The sequence below is a fragment of the Xenopus laevis genome, chromosome 9_10S (assembly GCF_017654675.1).
Source record: "Xenopus laevis strain J_2021 chromosome 9_10S, Xenopus_laevis_v10.1, whole genome shotgun sequence".
Classification (NCBI taxonomy): domain Eukaryota; kingdom Metazoa; phylum Chordata; class Amphibia; order Anura; family Pipidae; genus Xenopus; species Xenopus laevis.
Genome location: NC_054388.1, coordinates 5,593,502 through 5,606,334, shown reverse-complemented (window position 1 = coordinate 5,606,334; position 12,833 = coordinate 5,593,502). Strand labels below are relative to the sequence as shown.

Sequence of the window (12,833 nt, the reverse complement as noted above, 5' to 3'; positions counted from 1 at the left end):
AAGTGAATGTAAAATTGATGAGGGGGTTATTCTAAACAATTTTGCAATGTACATTCATTACTTATTTTCTTTTTATTCCAAGATATTAACACAGCGATAATCCATCATGCGGCGCTTGATTTCTCCTCCCTGGCTATCTCCTAAAAGGAAGGCAGAGAGGAGAAATCGAGCGCCGCACGATGGATCGCCGGATCGCCTTTTCTAAAGAGGAGTGCAAGCAGAGTTTTGGTAAGATATTTCTTAATAAAGACTTAGGGATTTCAAAGTTTCATTTCATCTAACGAATTTAAAAAAAATATATTTTACTGGTCCTTTAAGTGGTCAGAAAATGACCAGCAGGTGGCGCTGTTGGAACTAAATTCATTCATATTAACAGCACATGTATCCCTTAATATCTTGGAATCAAAAGAAAATAAATAATGAAAGTAAATGACAAAAGTGCTTAGAGTAGCCCCCTCATCAATTTTGCATTCACTTGTTTTAAAGGTTTACTTATCCTTTAAGATGTATTTTATATGTATCTGGGGAAACTTTGCCTTTAAAGCCGGACTTGTTCAGACTTCGTTCAGACCAGGAGCCGGTTGGGAATGCTTGTGTATAAAGTGCCAAGTTATCGTGTAACAGGGAATGAGTGGCACATAACTTTATGGCACATACAGTAACTACTATGGCACATAACTTTACGGCACATAACTATGGCACATAACTTTACGGCACATAACTATGGCACGTAACTATGGCACATACAGTAACTACTATGGCACATAAGTATGGCACATAACTATGGCACGTAACTATGGCACATACAGTAACTACTATGGCACATAACTATGGCACGTAACTATGGCACATACAGTAACTACTATGGCACATAACTATGGCACGTAACTATGGCACATACAGTAACTACTATGGCACATAACTATGGCACGTAACTATGGCACATACAGTAACTACTATGGCACATAACTATGGCACGTAACTATGGCACATACAGTAACTACTATGGCACATAACTATGGCACATACAGTAACTACTATGGCACATAACTTTACGGCACATAACTATGGCACATAACTTTACGGCACATAACTATGGCACGTAACTATGGCACATAACTTTACGGCACATAACTATGGCACGTAACTATGGCACGTAACTATGGCACATACAGTAACTACTATGGCACATAACTTTACGGCACACCATACAAGAAGTGGGCACTGAGTGCCGTAGTACATAGTCAATTGTCCTCCCACTGATACTGAAATATCCTTTTTCCTCTAAATGAAGAAATCTAAGTGCTGCTGCTCCTTCCTCTTCATCCTCCATCTTTCTTTTGGGATCTTTATGGCCACAAACAAGGCACAGCGTTGGTAACACTCATTACTCATGGCACTGGCAGCCGATTGAAGAAACAGAGAGAGGCCTGAGGTCTCCTCCACTTTTCTTACTATTTGCTTCACAGGTTCTCAATACGGATTTGCACAAACAATGTAGCAGGGGACAGCGAGGCTCCATCCTCGGAGAACAGGTGAACATGTCGGTATCCTGTAGGGACACAAGTATTAAGGTCATATTCTTCCCTCGAGTGGATTGCACGCTCACATAGCCCAGTATCTTTCCATTTACCCACAACACCTACAGCTTTTCTCTGCTCACATCCCTTCAGCACCTCAATGTGCCACCCAAAACTGTGCCTCCCTTTCAATCTAATACTCTCCCATATCTTTCTATGCCATCCATTTATATTAGTACTCTCCTGTCCTTTCATTTTAACTCTCCTTCATGCCTTCCTATACCATTATGTTAATACTCTCCAGTACTAGCCTTAAATTTAATACAACCCCATGCCTTCCTACACCATTATGTTAATACTCTCCAGTACTAGCCTTAAATTTAATACAACCCCATGCCTTCCTACACCATTATGTTAATACTCTCCAGTACCAGCCTTAAATTTAATACAACCCCATGCCTTCCTACACCATTATGTTTATACTCTACAGTGCCAACCATTCAATTTAATACAACTCCATGCCTTCCTACACCATTATTCTAATAATCTACAGTAGCAGCCTTGCATTTAATACAACTCCATGCCTTCCTACACCATTATTATAATAATCTACAGTACTAGCCTTGCATTTAACACAACCCTAGGCCTTCCTACACCATTATTATAATACTCTCCAGTACCAGCTTTAAATTTAATACAACCCCATGCCTTCCTACACCATTATGTTAATACTCTCCAGTGCCAACCATTCATTTTAATACAACCCCATGCCTTCCTACACCATTATTATAATACTCTCCAGTACCAGCCTTACATTTTAATACTCTCCAGTGCCAACCTTTCATTTACACCACTTTACTCTCCACCCACTCATCCCCTTTCTGTCCCATACACTCCAATTCCCACTTTTTTTTACCTTGCTTCAGGCTGAGGAAAGGCAATGTTTCCTGCCCAATGAAATCATTGCTTGACGTTTTGTCGTAATCTTCCACTACAAACCTCACAAGAGCCAACTCTGGAACTGGAACTTCTAGTTGAAGCATCTCATTCCAATAAGGGTTAAACCCTGTAAACAAGAAGACTTGAAATCTTGGGCTGGGCACATTAAGAATTAGATATCCTACAATATCAAGGTGCATTAGCTACTGGTTTCCAGAGATTTCACCTTTTCCACACAAACCGACCAATCTCACCGTTATTGAGGATGTATTTTGTTTCCTTCTCTCTCTTTTTCCCCACTCCGTGAATTTCCACACGTACAAATGGATCGACGATGGAGTTTGGCTTCTCCTTGTTGAGTTTGGGCAGCTGCTGAGCTGAAATTACCTGTTGATTTAGTAAATGATAAATGATAAATGATTGTTTTGAATCCAATCAGCCTGTGTGGTACCTTAGCAGAGCCCCCTGGGGAACTAAATAGTATGGGGACCCTAGTTACTCAAATCACCCTGAAGACCTCACCTTGACAAACAGGAGCTTTGCCTCATTGCTCGGAGCATCTGGGTTAAAGTAACTGTCCTCTTTCCTCAGGAATTCAGGCTTTAGGACATACCCACAGAGTCCGTTGTCCTGGAATCGACCCCGGTTTAGATCCATCGTGTAACCCGGAGTTTGGAAATTCAGAGCCACTGAGAAAGAGGAGGTGTAAGATTCTTAAATGACATCGAAACTGGCTATTCCTCTTCATTTAGCTTTACACTTTATTTTTGTCAACAGTCAGGAAGTGTAATTGATCCAGGTCTGTATGTATTTTCATTGGTATCAATGGGAGCAGCCATGATAGCTCTGATTAGGTGACGTCAGAAACAGTTTGAAATCCCAGAAGGATTTAATGAAGGCTTGGAGAATAAATTCCCAATCGCACAGTCATGAGGAAACAAAGAAGATGAAGCCAAGGGTTTTTATTGTTTGGTCGCTACTTACCGAGTTGGCAGCCGGCATTCCACATCTCTTGGGGACTGTAATTAGAAGAGTTGGCCCGCAGACCATCTGGGTAGACACGACTCAGTTGCCGGGCATTATAGCGCACTAGATTGATTCCTGCCAGAGAATACGACTGCTGTCACCAGTAGGATATTTATCTGCTAACAACTACTATTCCGTAAAGTTGCTGACTGCTCTAGGGCAGGGCTACCTGACTGGAAGCTCAAGTGTCAAAAAAGATTGTTTTTACCATCACCAGCTAAAAAGTTGTATGACATCATCATTTTGTCATAGTTTATATGTGTGTGGAGGGGGGGCTATTTCTTTTTTAAATTATCCAGTGCAGGATCTTTGGATATCTGACACTATCACCTACAAGTAGGGTTGCCACCTTTTCTGGAAAAAAATACCGGCCTTCCTATATTTTCGTGGTTTTTCCCTATTATTAACATTGGAGTCAAGCTAAATTTTTACCGGCCAGATGGCAACCCTACCTACAAGTGGCACAAATTGAATCAGTTTACAGACTCCACCAAGTCTCTCTCTATCAGAGGAAGGCTAGAAGGGGTCACTCAATACCTGAGTCCTTGATCAGTCTGCGCACTTTGTCCTCACTGAAGGAACTCATCTCACACATGTTTCCTGGTTGTCCCCGATACTCCACCGCCTGACAGTATACCACAAGGTCTGACAGTTCCTTGGCTATATCCTGGGTGTGGGAGTACAAATGGCCAATGCTGAACCATGAACTTATATCTATAGAAATCTCATTATCTTCTCCCAAACGCCCCATTTAACTATCCCCTAACACATACATTCTACCCTTCCAAACAAAACCATTCTCAAGTACCAACTTCCACGAATCCAAACTTTCCCCATTACCCTTCAATGATCCCATTCTTGTCCCACTTAGCAACCTACTTTTCACTTCCCACACTTCCTACTTCAAAGTTCTCCTCGATGAAGCCCAGCTAAATGCAACACTTAAAAATAACTCTTATTAATGCTATTTCTCCCATCTGCCCACCCAATATTCTGTCTCTAACACATTTTCTTTTCACTTACCATTCTGGATTTTCCTTCTTCTTCATCTGAAAACTTGCGACTACTTAATTTCTTCCCCTTGAGTAAAAACTTGCCCATTAACGCCTACGAAACAGAGAATGGATAAAGTTGTAGGAGATATTTAACAAAGCCAGGGACCAAGGGCTTGCACCAGCAGGATCCCTCAAAAGACAGCTCCAAATGAACAAAAATGGCACATATATTAAACCTCTCTATATATCTGATCATGTTCTTCTTGTGGCAATATATTACAGATGTATAGTTGCTCTACTGTATCTGAAGCAACACCTTTGAGAATCCCAAGGACAGTGTCGGACTGGCCCACTGGGATACCAAGAAAACTCCCGGTGGGCCCAGGTATCAGTGGCCCCTCATGCTGCTAAACTTTTGGTCTACTCATGGCCATTCCCTATTTCTATGAGAACAAAGAGGCTAAATAGATGGAATAATAGATTATAGTATGTAAAGAAAACAAACTGGGAGAATAGAGGTTGAAGAATTTTAGTAATGAGAGTGGACCCCTGGTCTAAGGTTTTTGGGTGGGCCTTTGGTGTCCCAGTCCGACACTGCCCAAGGAGGCCTGCTACTCCATTGCTATATGTCAATAACATATCTTCCTTTGTACACTTGGTGTTTTTGAGACACACTGATATAATTTACCTCTGGAGAAGGAAGCTGAGTTGTATCTGCACCCGGTAGAGGCTCAGTCACAAGCATGTCTCCCAAGATCTCACGGAGGTGATTCGCCATTATCACTTGTTGCTCCAAGCCACAGTGATTCTCCAAGGACAGAATTACAGGATACGGGGAATTCTAGGAGAAATACATTAGAAATAAAACAGAATTGAGTCGGCTACAAAGTTCTTAAGCCGTTGATGTTTTCCTTCTTTCTAGATACCACTGTAGCCTCATTTAGTTTATATGCAATGTCATGACCTGGTAGATAACTGCTACGGTTATATAAATTGACATATACTATTGCTGTATGGCATGCTCATGTATTACTTTGCCTCTGGGACCGGGGCCAACCTTATCAATTGCCAGGCACAATTTGGAGCATTTTGGTGGAACCCTCTAGACTTGAAGAGACACTATTGTCTATTAATTTCTGGCTGGGACAAGGGGAAGTAATTCCATCCACCTTAAGTCTGGGCCAGTTTGGGGCATACAGTTTGCTTAGACCCCCTCCCCCAACTTGTGCGGTACTCACTTTAAAAGCATAGTCTCTTATGGTGGCCACCACATCCTTGAAGAGGATCTTAGAGGTCAGTGTGTGTCCGTGGTAAATGACCGGTTCTCCCGACGGACCTTCCCAGCAGTCCAGTTCCACACAACGGCAGCCTTCCATGAATACTCTGTAGAAGGAGCAAAAGCTGCCGTCAGGACTCCCTATGCATAACTAATTTGAGGTATTTTAATAACAATGTATATTCTAAATGCGTGCAAGTTACAGTGATATGAATTCATTTTAAATGTATCTCTTCAGCAACTCCGAGCTGAATATATTATGGATACAAGAATGCACATGTCAAGCAGGCACTGCCCTCCTTGCTAAAGATCTTCAGCACACTCCTTAATTAATTCAATTAATATTAATGTGCTCAAGGAAGGTCCTTGATTAATTCAGGACACAGGCACTAATTTAATATGTAGTAGGCTACTCCAATCAAAAGCTTTATTGCATGGGCTGTTGCAAGTGCCTTCTGATTTCCTAGTTGTTCTTCAAAGGAACAGGTGCTCCAGCACTGGATTGGACTTTAACCTAGAACTCTGATCATGACAAATGGTAAAAACCAGTGATTGTTTAAAAAAAACATGCACAAAGGATGAAGATAGGCAGCTTGTTGCTGTCCATATGTCTGACCTGATGTAAGACTCTGTGCTGCTCTCTCCCACTAGCTGGTGGTTGGTCAGGTACGTATTGTGGGAGCTGGAGATGAAGTAGTGGCACAGTGGTTGGGTCATGTCCTGGTACACCGTCCTGTGCTTCTGATTAAAGATATCTCCATCATCTGACAGCAGGTACATCATGAATCCTTCCATCATCATCAGGTCATGCTGCTTGGCTGGTGAGCAGAGCGGGAAGAGAAGAGAGTAGGTGAGAGATGGGCTTGGATTAGTAACATAGTAGATTGGACTGACTGTGGGTCAAGTAACCGGAGACAAGTAGAGTCTGTATATCAACAGTATATGATGTATGAAGTCAGAATTATCTCTCTGCCTACAAGAACCATTCACCTGCAGCCCTACAACTCCCAGCCTACCCTCGGGTTGTGTTGAACAATTGCATCTACATACAATACCCACTGTCTGTCTAAGACAATATTGTGTCTGGGTGTCCCTAGGGCACAAACAGTGTCTGGAAAAGCAGCCTTTAAACTAAAGAGAGAGTCCCAATGGGAATTGCTGCAAGCGATCAACTGTTGCCCAGAACAGTGTGTTCATAAATATGAATATAATATGAATCTTTCACCGTGTTGAAGCCCATTGCAACAAGAAATACAAATGTCACATCCACTAAGCCAATGTTACCTGCACATTTCCCACAGTCTCCGTAAACGCAATGTCTGGCTTTGTACTGAGGGTGTATATAGGAGGGATGCCAAGTAGAGAGAGGGTGTGTGGAAATAACACTATTGTGATTGTTATGGTGGCAGCCTCCCTTCCTTCTCTCTGTGTTTCCAAATGCTTGTTTCCCACGCAGCCCCACTATCCCATATTAAAAAAGCTTGACTAAAGGCCAACTAATATTTTGTGGTTGTGTTTAACCTCAGGCTTGTGTTTGTGATTCACGTGAAACCTGGGTTGCACGCGCAGCACACAATGTGTATCTTGCAAAGCCAAGAATTCCAGTGCCTCACCCTTACAGGGCATCAGCCAAATATTTGTAAAGCCTGTCCTTGCACACGCATTTACAGGTGAGCTTGTAAGGATGAGGATACATATTTCAGTTTCATGGGAAATGTGTGAGTGTACATGAGACACCAATGATAGTGTGTGACTGACTCCAGAAGCTTTTAAGCTGACCATACTCTATAAGATCCACTCACATGGCAAAATTGCCAAACAACGTATCTTTCCCCCCAGCTGGGCATAATCCGACCATTGGCCCTGCGGCCAACCAATCAGATTACAAAGGCTGGAATAGGGGCCGTCGGAGCATCTGCTGACTGATGTGGTCCTTGATCCAATGGGAAAATCAAACCTGCCCAATCCACATCTGGCCAATTTTCAGCCAAATATCAGTCGGCTGGGCCTGTCGAAGGGCCCCATACATGGGCAGATACAGATAAGCTGCTGAAGTGGTCTTAAAGACCTGAATTGGCAGTTTAAATCTGACACCTTAAATGCCAATATATGGGCTGATAAAAGCTGCCGACAGAGCGAAACAGCAGCTTATTGGTCCGTGTGCGGGGGCATCCGACGGGCATCCTGAAAGTCGGCAAGATCTTGATCGGGCAGGTTAAAAAAATCCTGACGGATCGCGCCCGCATCTGTGCGTGTATGTGGTCCCGTGATCCGACCGCCCGTATCAGATCCATTATGATCTGATCGTTGGGCCTTAGGGCGGGTTAAGGTGGCCATACACATAGAGATCCGCTCGTTTGGCAATTTCACAAAATGAGGTGGGCGATATCGGGGCAGGGCCGGAACTAGGGGTAGGCAGAGTAGGCACGTGCCTAGGGCGCAAAGCTGAGGGGGCGCCAGGCACATACCTGCTCTGTCACCGTCTCCGGTCCCGTCTCTCCCCTACTGCCGCTGGTGTATTGCGCATAAATGCTCCAAAAAAACATAAAATCTATGTTTTACCAGAGCAAAATTTTGCGCATGCACGCTGGAGCTAAATTTCGCGCATGCGCACTGGAGCGAAACTTCACGCATGCACAGTCGAGCGCGCACAGAGCCGGCGCCGTGGCCCACCAGGTTACCTATGGCGCCTGGCCCGCGATTGGATCACAGTGATACAACGCGGGCCAACCCGGGCAGGTGCCATAGGTAAGCTGGTGGGCGCCGGCTCTGTGCACGCTCGACTGTGCATGCGCGAAGTTTCGCTCCACTGTGCATGCGTGCTGGAGCGAAACTTCACGCATGCACAGTCGAGTGCGCACAGAGCCGGCGCCGTGGCCCACCAGGTTTCCTATGGTGCCTGGCCGGGTTGGCCCGGCTCTGTATCGGGGTGATCCAATCGTGGGCCCTAGGGCCCAACGATTGGATCATAATGTATGGCATTCAGATTGCGGGACCGCATCAACGAACAGATAGATTTTTACCCATGCCCGATCTACATCTGGCTGACTTTCCGCCAGATATCGATCAGGGAAGCTGTCGGAGGGCCCCACACATGGGGCCAATAAAGTGACGACTTGGTCTGCCGGCAGCTTTTATCGTGCCATGTACGGCCAGTTTAAATGTGTGAGTTTCGTGCGCGAGGGATCCTTCTGGGCAATCCTGATTATGTGGGACCTGAATTTACCTGTCTCATTGAGCTCATATTTGTGGATAATCTCTCTTGCCCTCTCTGGTGTGGCGTCTTCCCCCTGCGCTTGCAGGAATTCCTGCAGTTCCTCGGCCGACAGTATCCGGTCCTCTCCTGAGTAATGATGGAATAATTCCTCCACTTCAGGGCGGTGCATGAGCTTAGTGCAGAACTCCTCTATCTCGTGGTCCTCTAGCGTGTCTGAGTTGGATCGGTCACAGGTCTGGGAATAGAAAAGGAATGAAGAAAATAATAAAAACACTTTACATGAAATGGAACACAGCAACTGCACTAATGCAAAATCAGTCAGTATTATTTCATTTTTATCAGTCTCCTACCAGATAGAGTGATTTCATTGGTTGCTGGGTAACTGCACTGGTGCAATTTAGCACATATATAAGTAAGTCAGCCAGTGTGTGGTTTAAGGACAGAGACACAGGCTCAGATTCAGGGAGATTAGTCGCCCGGCGACCAAATAGAATCCCAGTTTATCTGTTTAAATCTGACTCCATGATCTCTGTCCCTGCAGCTGGAGTTGGAAACAGTAAAGGGGATGTAAAGGCAAAAATAAAATCCAATACAAATCTCTACACAGTCGCCGACTGCTCTACAGGGAAACAAACAAAGCTGCTTGAGTTCTGCATGGCTGGGAAGTAAGGCGAGGGCTCCCCCTGCTGTTCATAAGTATGATTGTTTCCCTGCAGAGCAGTTAGGGACCGTCTGACAATTCCTATCCACAACAGTAAATGAAGGGAGAATTTCACTGCATACAGTCAGGTTTCTTATAAAAACTGTATTTTTTAATTAAAGTATATTGGAGATTCTTTTTTCTTTTTCATCAAAGAAAGTAAAACTTGGATTTTATTTATTTTTTTGCCTTTACATGCCCTTTAAGCATGGCATCAGGTCACAGCTGACCATTCGGCATGGGTCCTCTTTGTAAACCAAAAGTCAAGTTTTGGGACCACCCTGGCCCATTTGGCCTACCAAATATTCAGGTAAGGTCAGTTTGAGGCAAATATCAGATAAGAGAGGTCTGTCGGTCACCACCCCCTGTGCTTCACAATGGAGGGTGTTGGTAATATAATAATGAACTGATTATTCCAAATAAACCATATATAAAGTCTCCCCGGCTTTACCTTGAACAGGTTGTAAGCATAGATATCATTCAAGTCAATGTTTATCATCTTCAGCATGTCCTTCACCTCTTGGAAATTCATCTTCTCATCTCCATCTCTGTCAGCTTGGCGCAGATAATCCCATATCCAGATACAGTGGAGTCAAGGAACAGGTGGAAACATACACAAAACATAGGACAACGGCCAATAAAAGTGTCGATCTGCCCCTTCCAAGTTGGCCACTGACCTCAATTCTAAGGAATTCGCTACAGTTGGATTAAAGTTATTTACTCAGTTGCCTTGAGACCTGACCAGAGAAAGGTGAGCGTTGCGCTAATTCGGCTGAAAACAGGAGCGGCCAGCTTCCAGATACAATATTTATCTTAAAGGACTAAGATACTTTTCTCATTATAAAACAATAATGTTGGCACAGACCATTTTAATGGGTAGAGTTTAACTTCCCTCTGCATTATGTGTTGCATTCCATGCATGCCAAGCACTCAAGTCTTATCTTAAACGACTATTTCTGATGAAGGATTATCTACTGCATGTACTCATGGCTTTGCACCACTTCATGTAGCACTACAGCCGGCCACCTCTCTTTCCTGTATCTGGTATCAATAAAACAACCTTCTTCCCCTTCCAGTCTTAAAGGGGAACTATCGCGAAAATGAAAATTTCGTATAAGCTTCTGCATACTGAAATAAGAAACTTTCTCAATACAATTAATTAAAAATTCTGCATTGTTTCTGAAATAATCCAGTTTAACTTCACTCTTCCTCTCTCAGCATCTGTTTCTCTTCATTCTCTCTTCATGCAGCAGTTGGGTGTCAGTTAGATCCAAAACATCTTATAGGGGGGCTCCCTTTCCAAGCAGATGTAGGACTTAAATAACTGATTCCAGTACAAACAAAATCTAACAACTGCCTTTTGCACAAATTCTGCATGTAGAGAGATATGATGTCTGGTGATAGAATAGAGTGAGCTCTAATACATCTTCTAGGCAAAAGAAGCCGCCCTATAAGATATATTGGATCTAACTGTCAATGAATATCTGACACCCAACTGCTGCATGAAGAGAAAATGAAGAGAAACAGATGCTGAGAGAGGAATAGTGAATATAAACTTGATTATTTCAGAAACAATGCAGAATTTTCAATTGATTGTATTTAGAATGCGGAAGCACATATCAAATTTTCATTTTCGTGATAGTTCCCCTTTAAAAAATAAAATATAATGCACACAGTGATAGGGATCATTGGATCCAAAATCCAATAAATAAAAAAAAACTAAAGGGCAATTTCAGTTTGTCTCAGAGACAAACTAAAATTGCCCTTTATTTTATTTTTTTCATTATTGGACTTATTGGATTTGGATTGTAGTTTTCCAGTTAAGAAGTTTCTCCATTATATGGGTGCTAGGGTCCCATTTACCATAGCAACCAGGCAGTGGTTTCAGTGACAAACTGGGCATTGAATAGAAGATGGTCTAAATTGAAGAGAAGTAACAATAATAATCTTCAAATGCTATAAATGCTGGTGAGATTTTATCATATATGGTCCTATCCACCTCTGTAGATTCTCTAATAATCACCAGTGCAACAATGTCTAAGACTATTAAAGAACAACTATTGAAATCTACTGAATCTTTTAGATTTCTAGTTCACATTTCCAGGATATTGAACCAATTTCTCCCTCTGGCTCATTGCCTCGGCTCGCTTCATGAGTTTCTGTAAACCCTGCACCCAGTTCCGTGCCTCCTTCTCGGAAAATGCCGCAAGGTCCAAGTTTTTTCTCCTTCCCTTGAAGGCAATGGTGAAGCAGCATGTCTCTGGAAAGCGGCGGCCATATTTCTGCAGCCCCTCAGACTGGTGGCCTTCCCGTACAGATTCAATGTGCAGGATGGAGACTGAGGGAACAGGAAGGTTAGAGGAAATAGAAAAAGAAAGGCAAAAGCTTGAAGAGCTAAAAGAAGGAAGACAAGATGTTAGTGATAAGGCATGGCTTGAAGGGAAGACAAGGAAGGGTATGTCAGGGTTGGACTGGCCCATGGGGATACCGGGGAAAATCCTGGTGGGCCTAGGAAAATGTCTCAGAGAAAGAGGTTATGAGATGCAAAATCGAAGTCGAAGTAATTGCACAAAAGCATGGAAATAATGATACTTAGGGGCAGATTTATTAAAGGGATACTGTCATGGGAAAAAAATTTAAATCAGTTAATAGTGCTGCTCCAGCATAATTCTGCACTGAAATCCATTTCTCAAAAGAGCAAACAGATTTTTTTATATTCAATTTTGAAATCTGACATGGGGCTAGACGTTTTGTCAATTTCCCAGCTGTGAATCACTCTTTACTGCTGTACTGCAAGTTGGAGTGATATCACCCCCCTCACTTTTCCCCCCCAGCAGCCAAACAACAGAACAATGGGAAGGTAACCAGATAACAGCTCCCTAACACAAGATAACAGCTGCCTGGTAGATCTAAGAACAACACTCAATAGTAAAAACCCATGTCCCACTGAGACACATTCAGTTACATTGAGAAGGAAAAACAGCAGCCTGCCAGAAAGCATTTCTCTCCTAAAGTGCAGGCACAAGTCACATGACCAGGGGCAGCTGGGAAATTGACAAAATGTCTAGCCCCATATCAGATTTCAAAATTGAATATAAAAAATCTGTTTGCTCTTTTGAGAAATGGATTTCAGTGCAGAATTCTGCTGGAGCAGCACTAT

General features: G+C 43.1%; 1 protein-coding gene across 2 annotated transcripts in view; it reads right to left on the bottom strand.

Annotated features, from left to right (window-relative positions):
- Positions 1-429: 429 nt before the first annotated feature.
- The window catches only part of plcd3.S (phospholipase C delta 3 S homeolog), a 28,900-nt gene continuing 16,496 nt past the window's right edge, over positions 430-12,833 (bottom strand). Inside the window, exons 3-15 of one of the 2 annotated variants that reach the window (XM_041578601.1) lie at positions 11,783-12,011; positions 10,191-10,254; positions 8,983-9,208; positions 6,373-6,574; positions 5,719-5,863; positions 5,169-5,321; positions 4,509-4,592; positions 4,023-4,152; positions 3,444-3,560; positions 2,982-3,148; positions 2,714-2,846; positions 2,437-2,586; positions 430-1,552 (exon numbers count right to left, since the gene is read on the bottom strand). In XM_041578601.1, the coding sequence (XP_041434535.1) occupies positions 1,464-1,552; positions 2,437-2,586; positions 2,714-2,846; positions 2,982-3,148; positions 3,444-3,560; positions 4,023-4,152; positions 4,509-4,592; positions 5,169-5,321; positions 5,719-5,863; positions 6,373-6,574; positions 8,983-9,208; positions 10,191-10,254; positions 11,783-12,011 (1,889 nt within the window). In that variant the 3' untranslated portion in view covers positions 430-1,463. Of the gene's footprint in view, positions 1,553-2,436; positions 2,587-2,713; positions 2,847-2,981; positions 3,149-3,443; positions 3,561-4,022; positions 4,153-4,508; positions 4,593-5,168; positions 5,322-5,718; positions 5,864-6,372; positions 6,575-8,982; positions 9,209-10,124; positions 10,255-11,782; positions 12,012-12,833 lie in introns of both variants that reach the window. The other variant, XM_018238087.2, reaches the window with a different exon arrangement.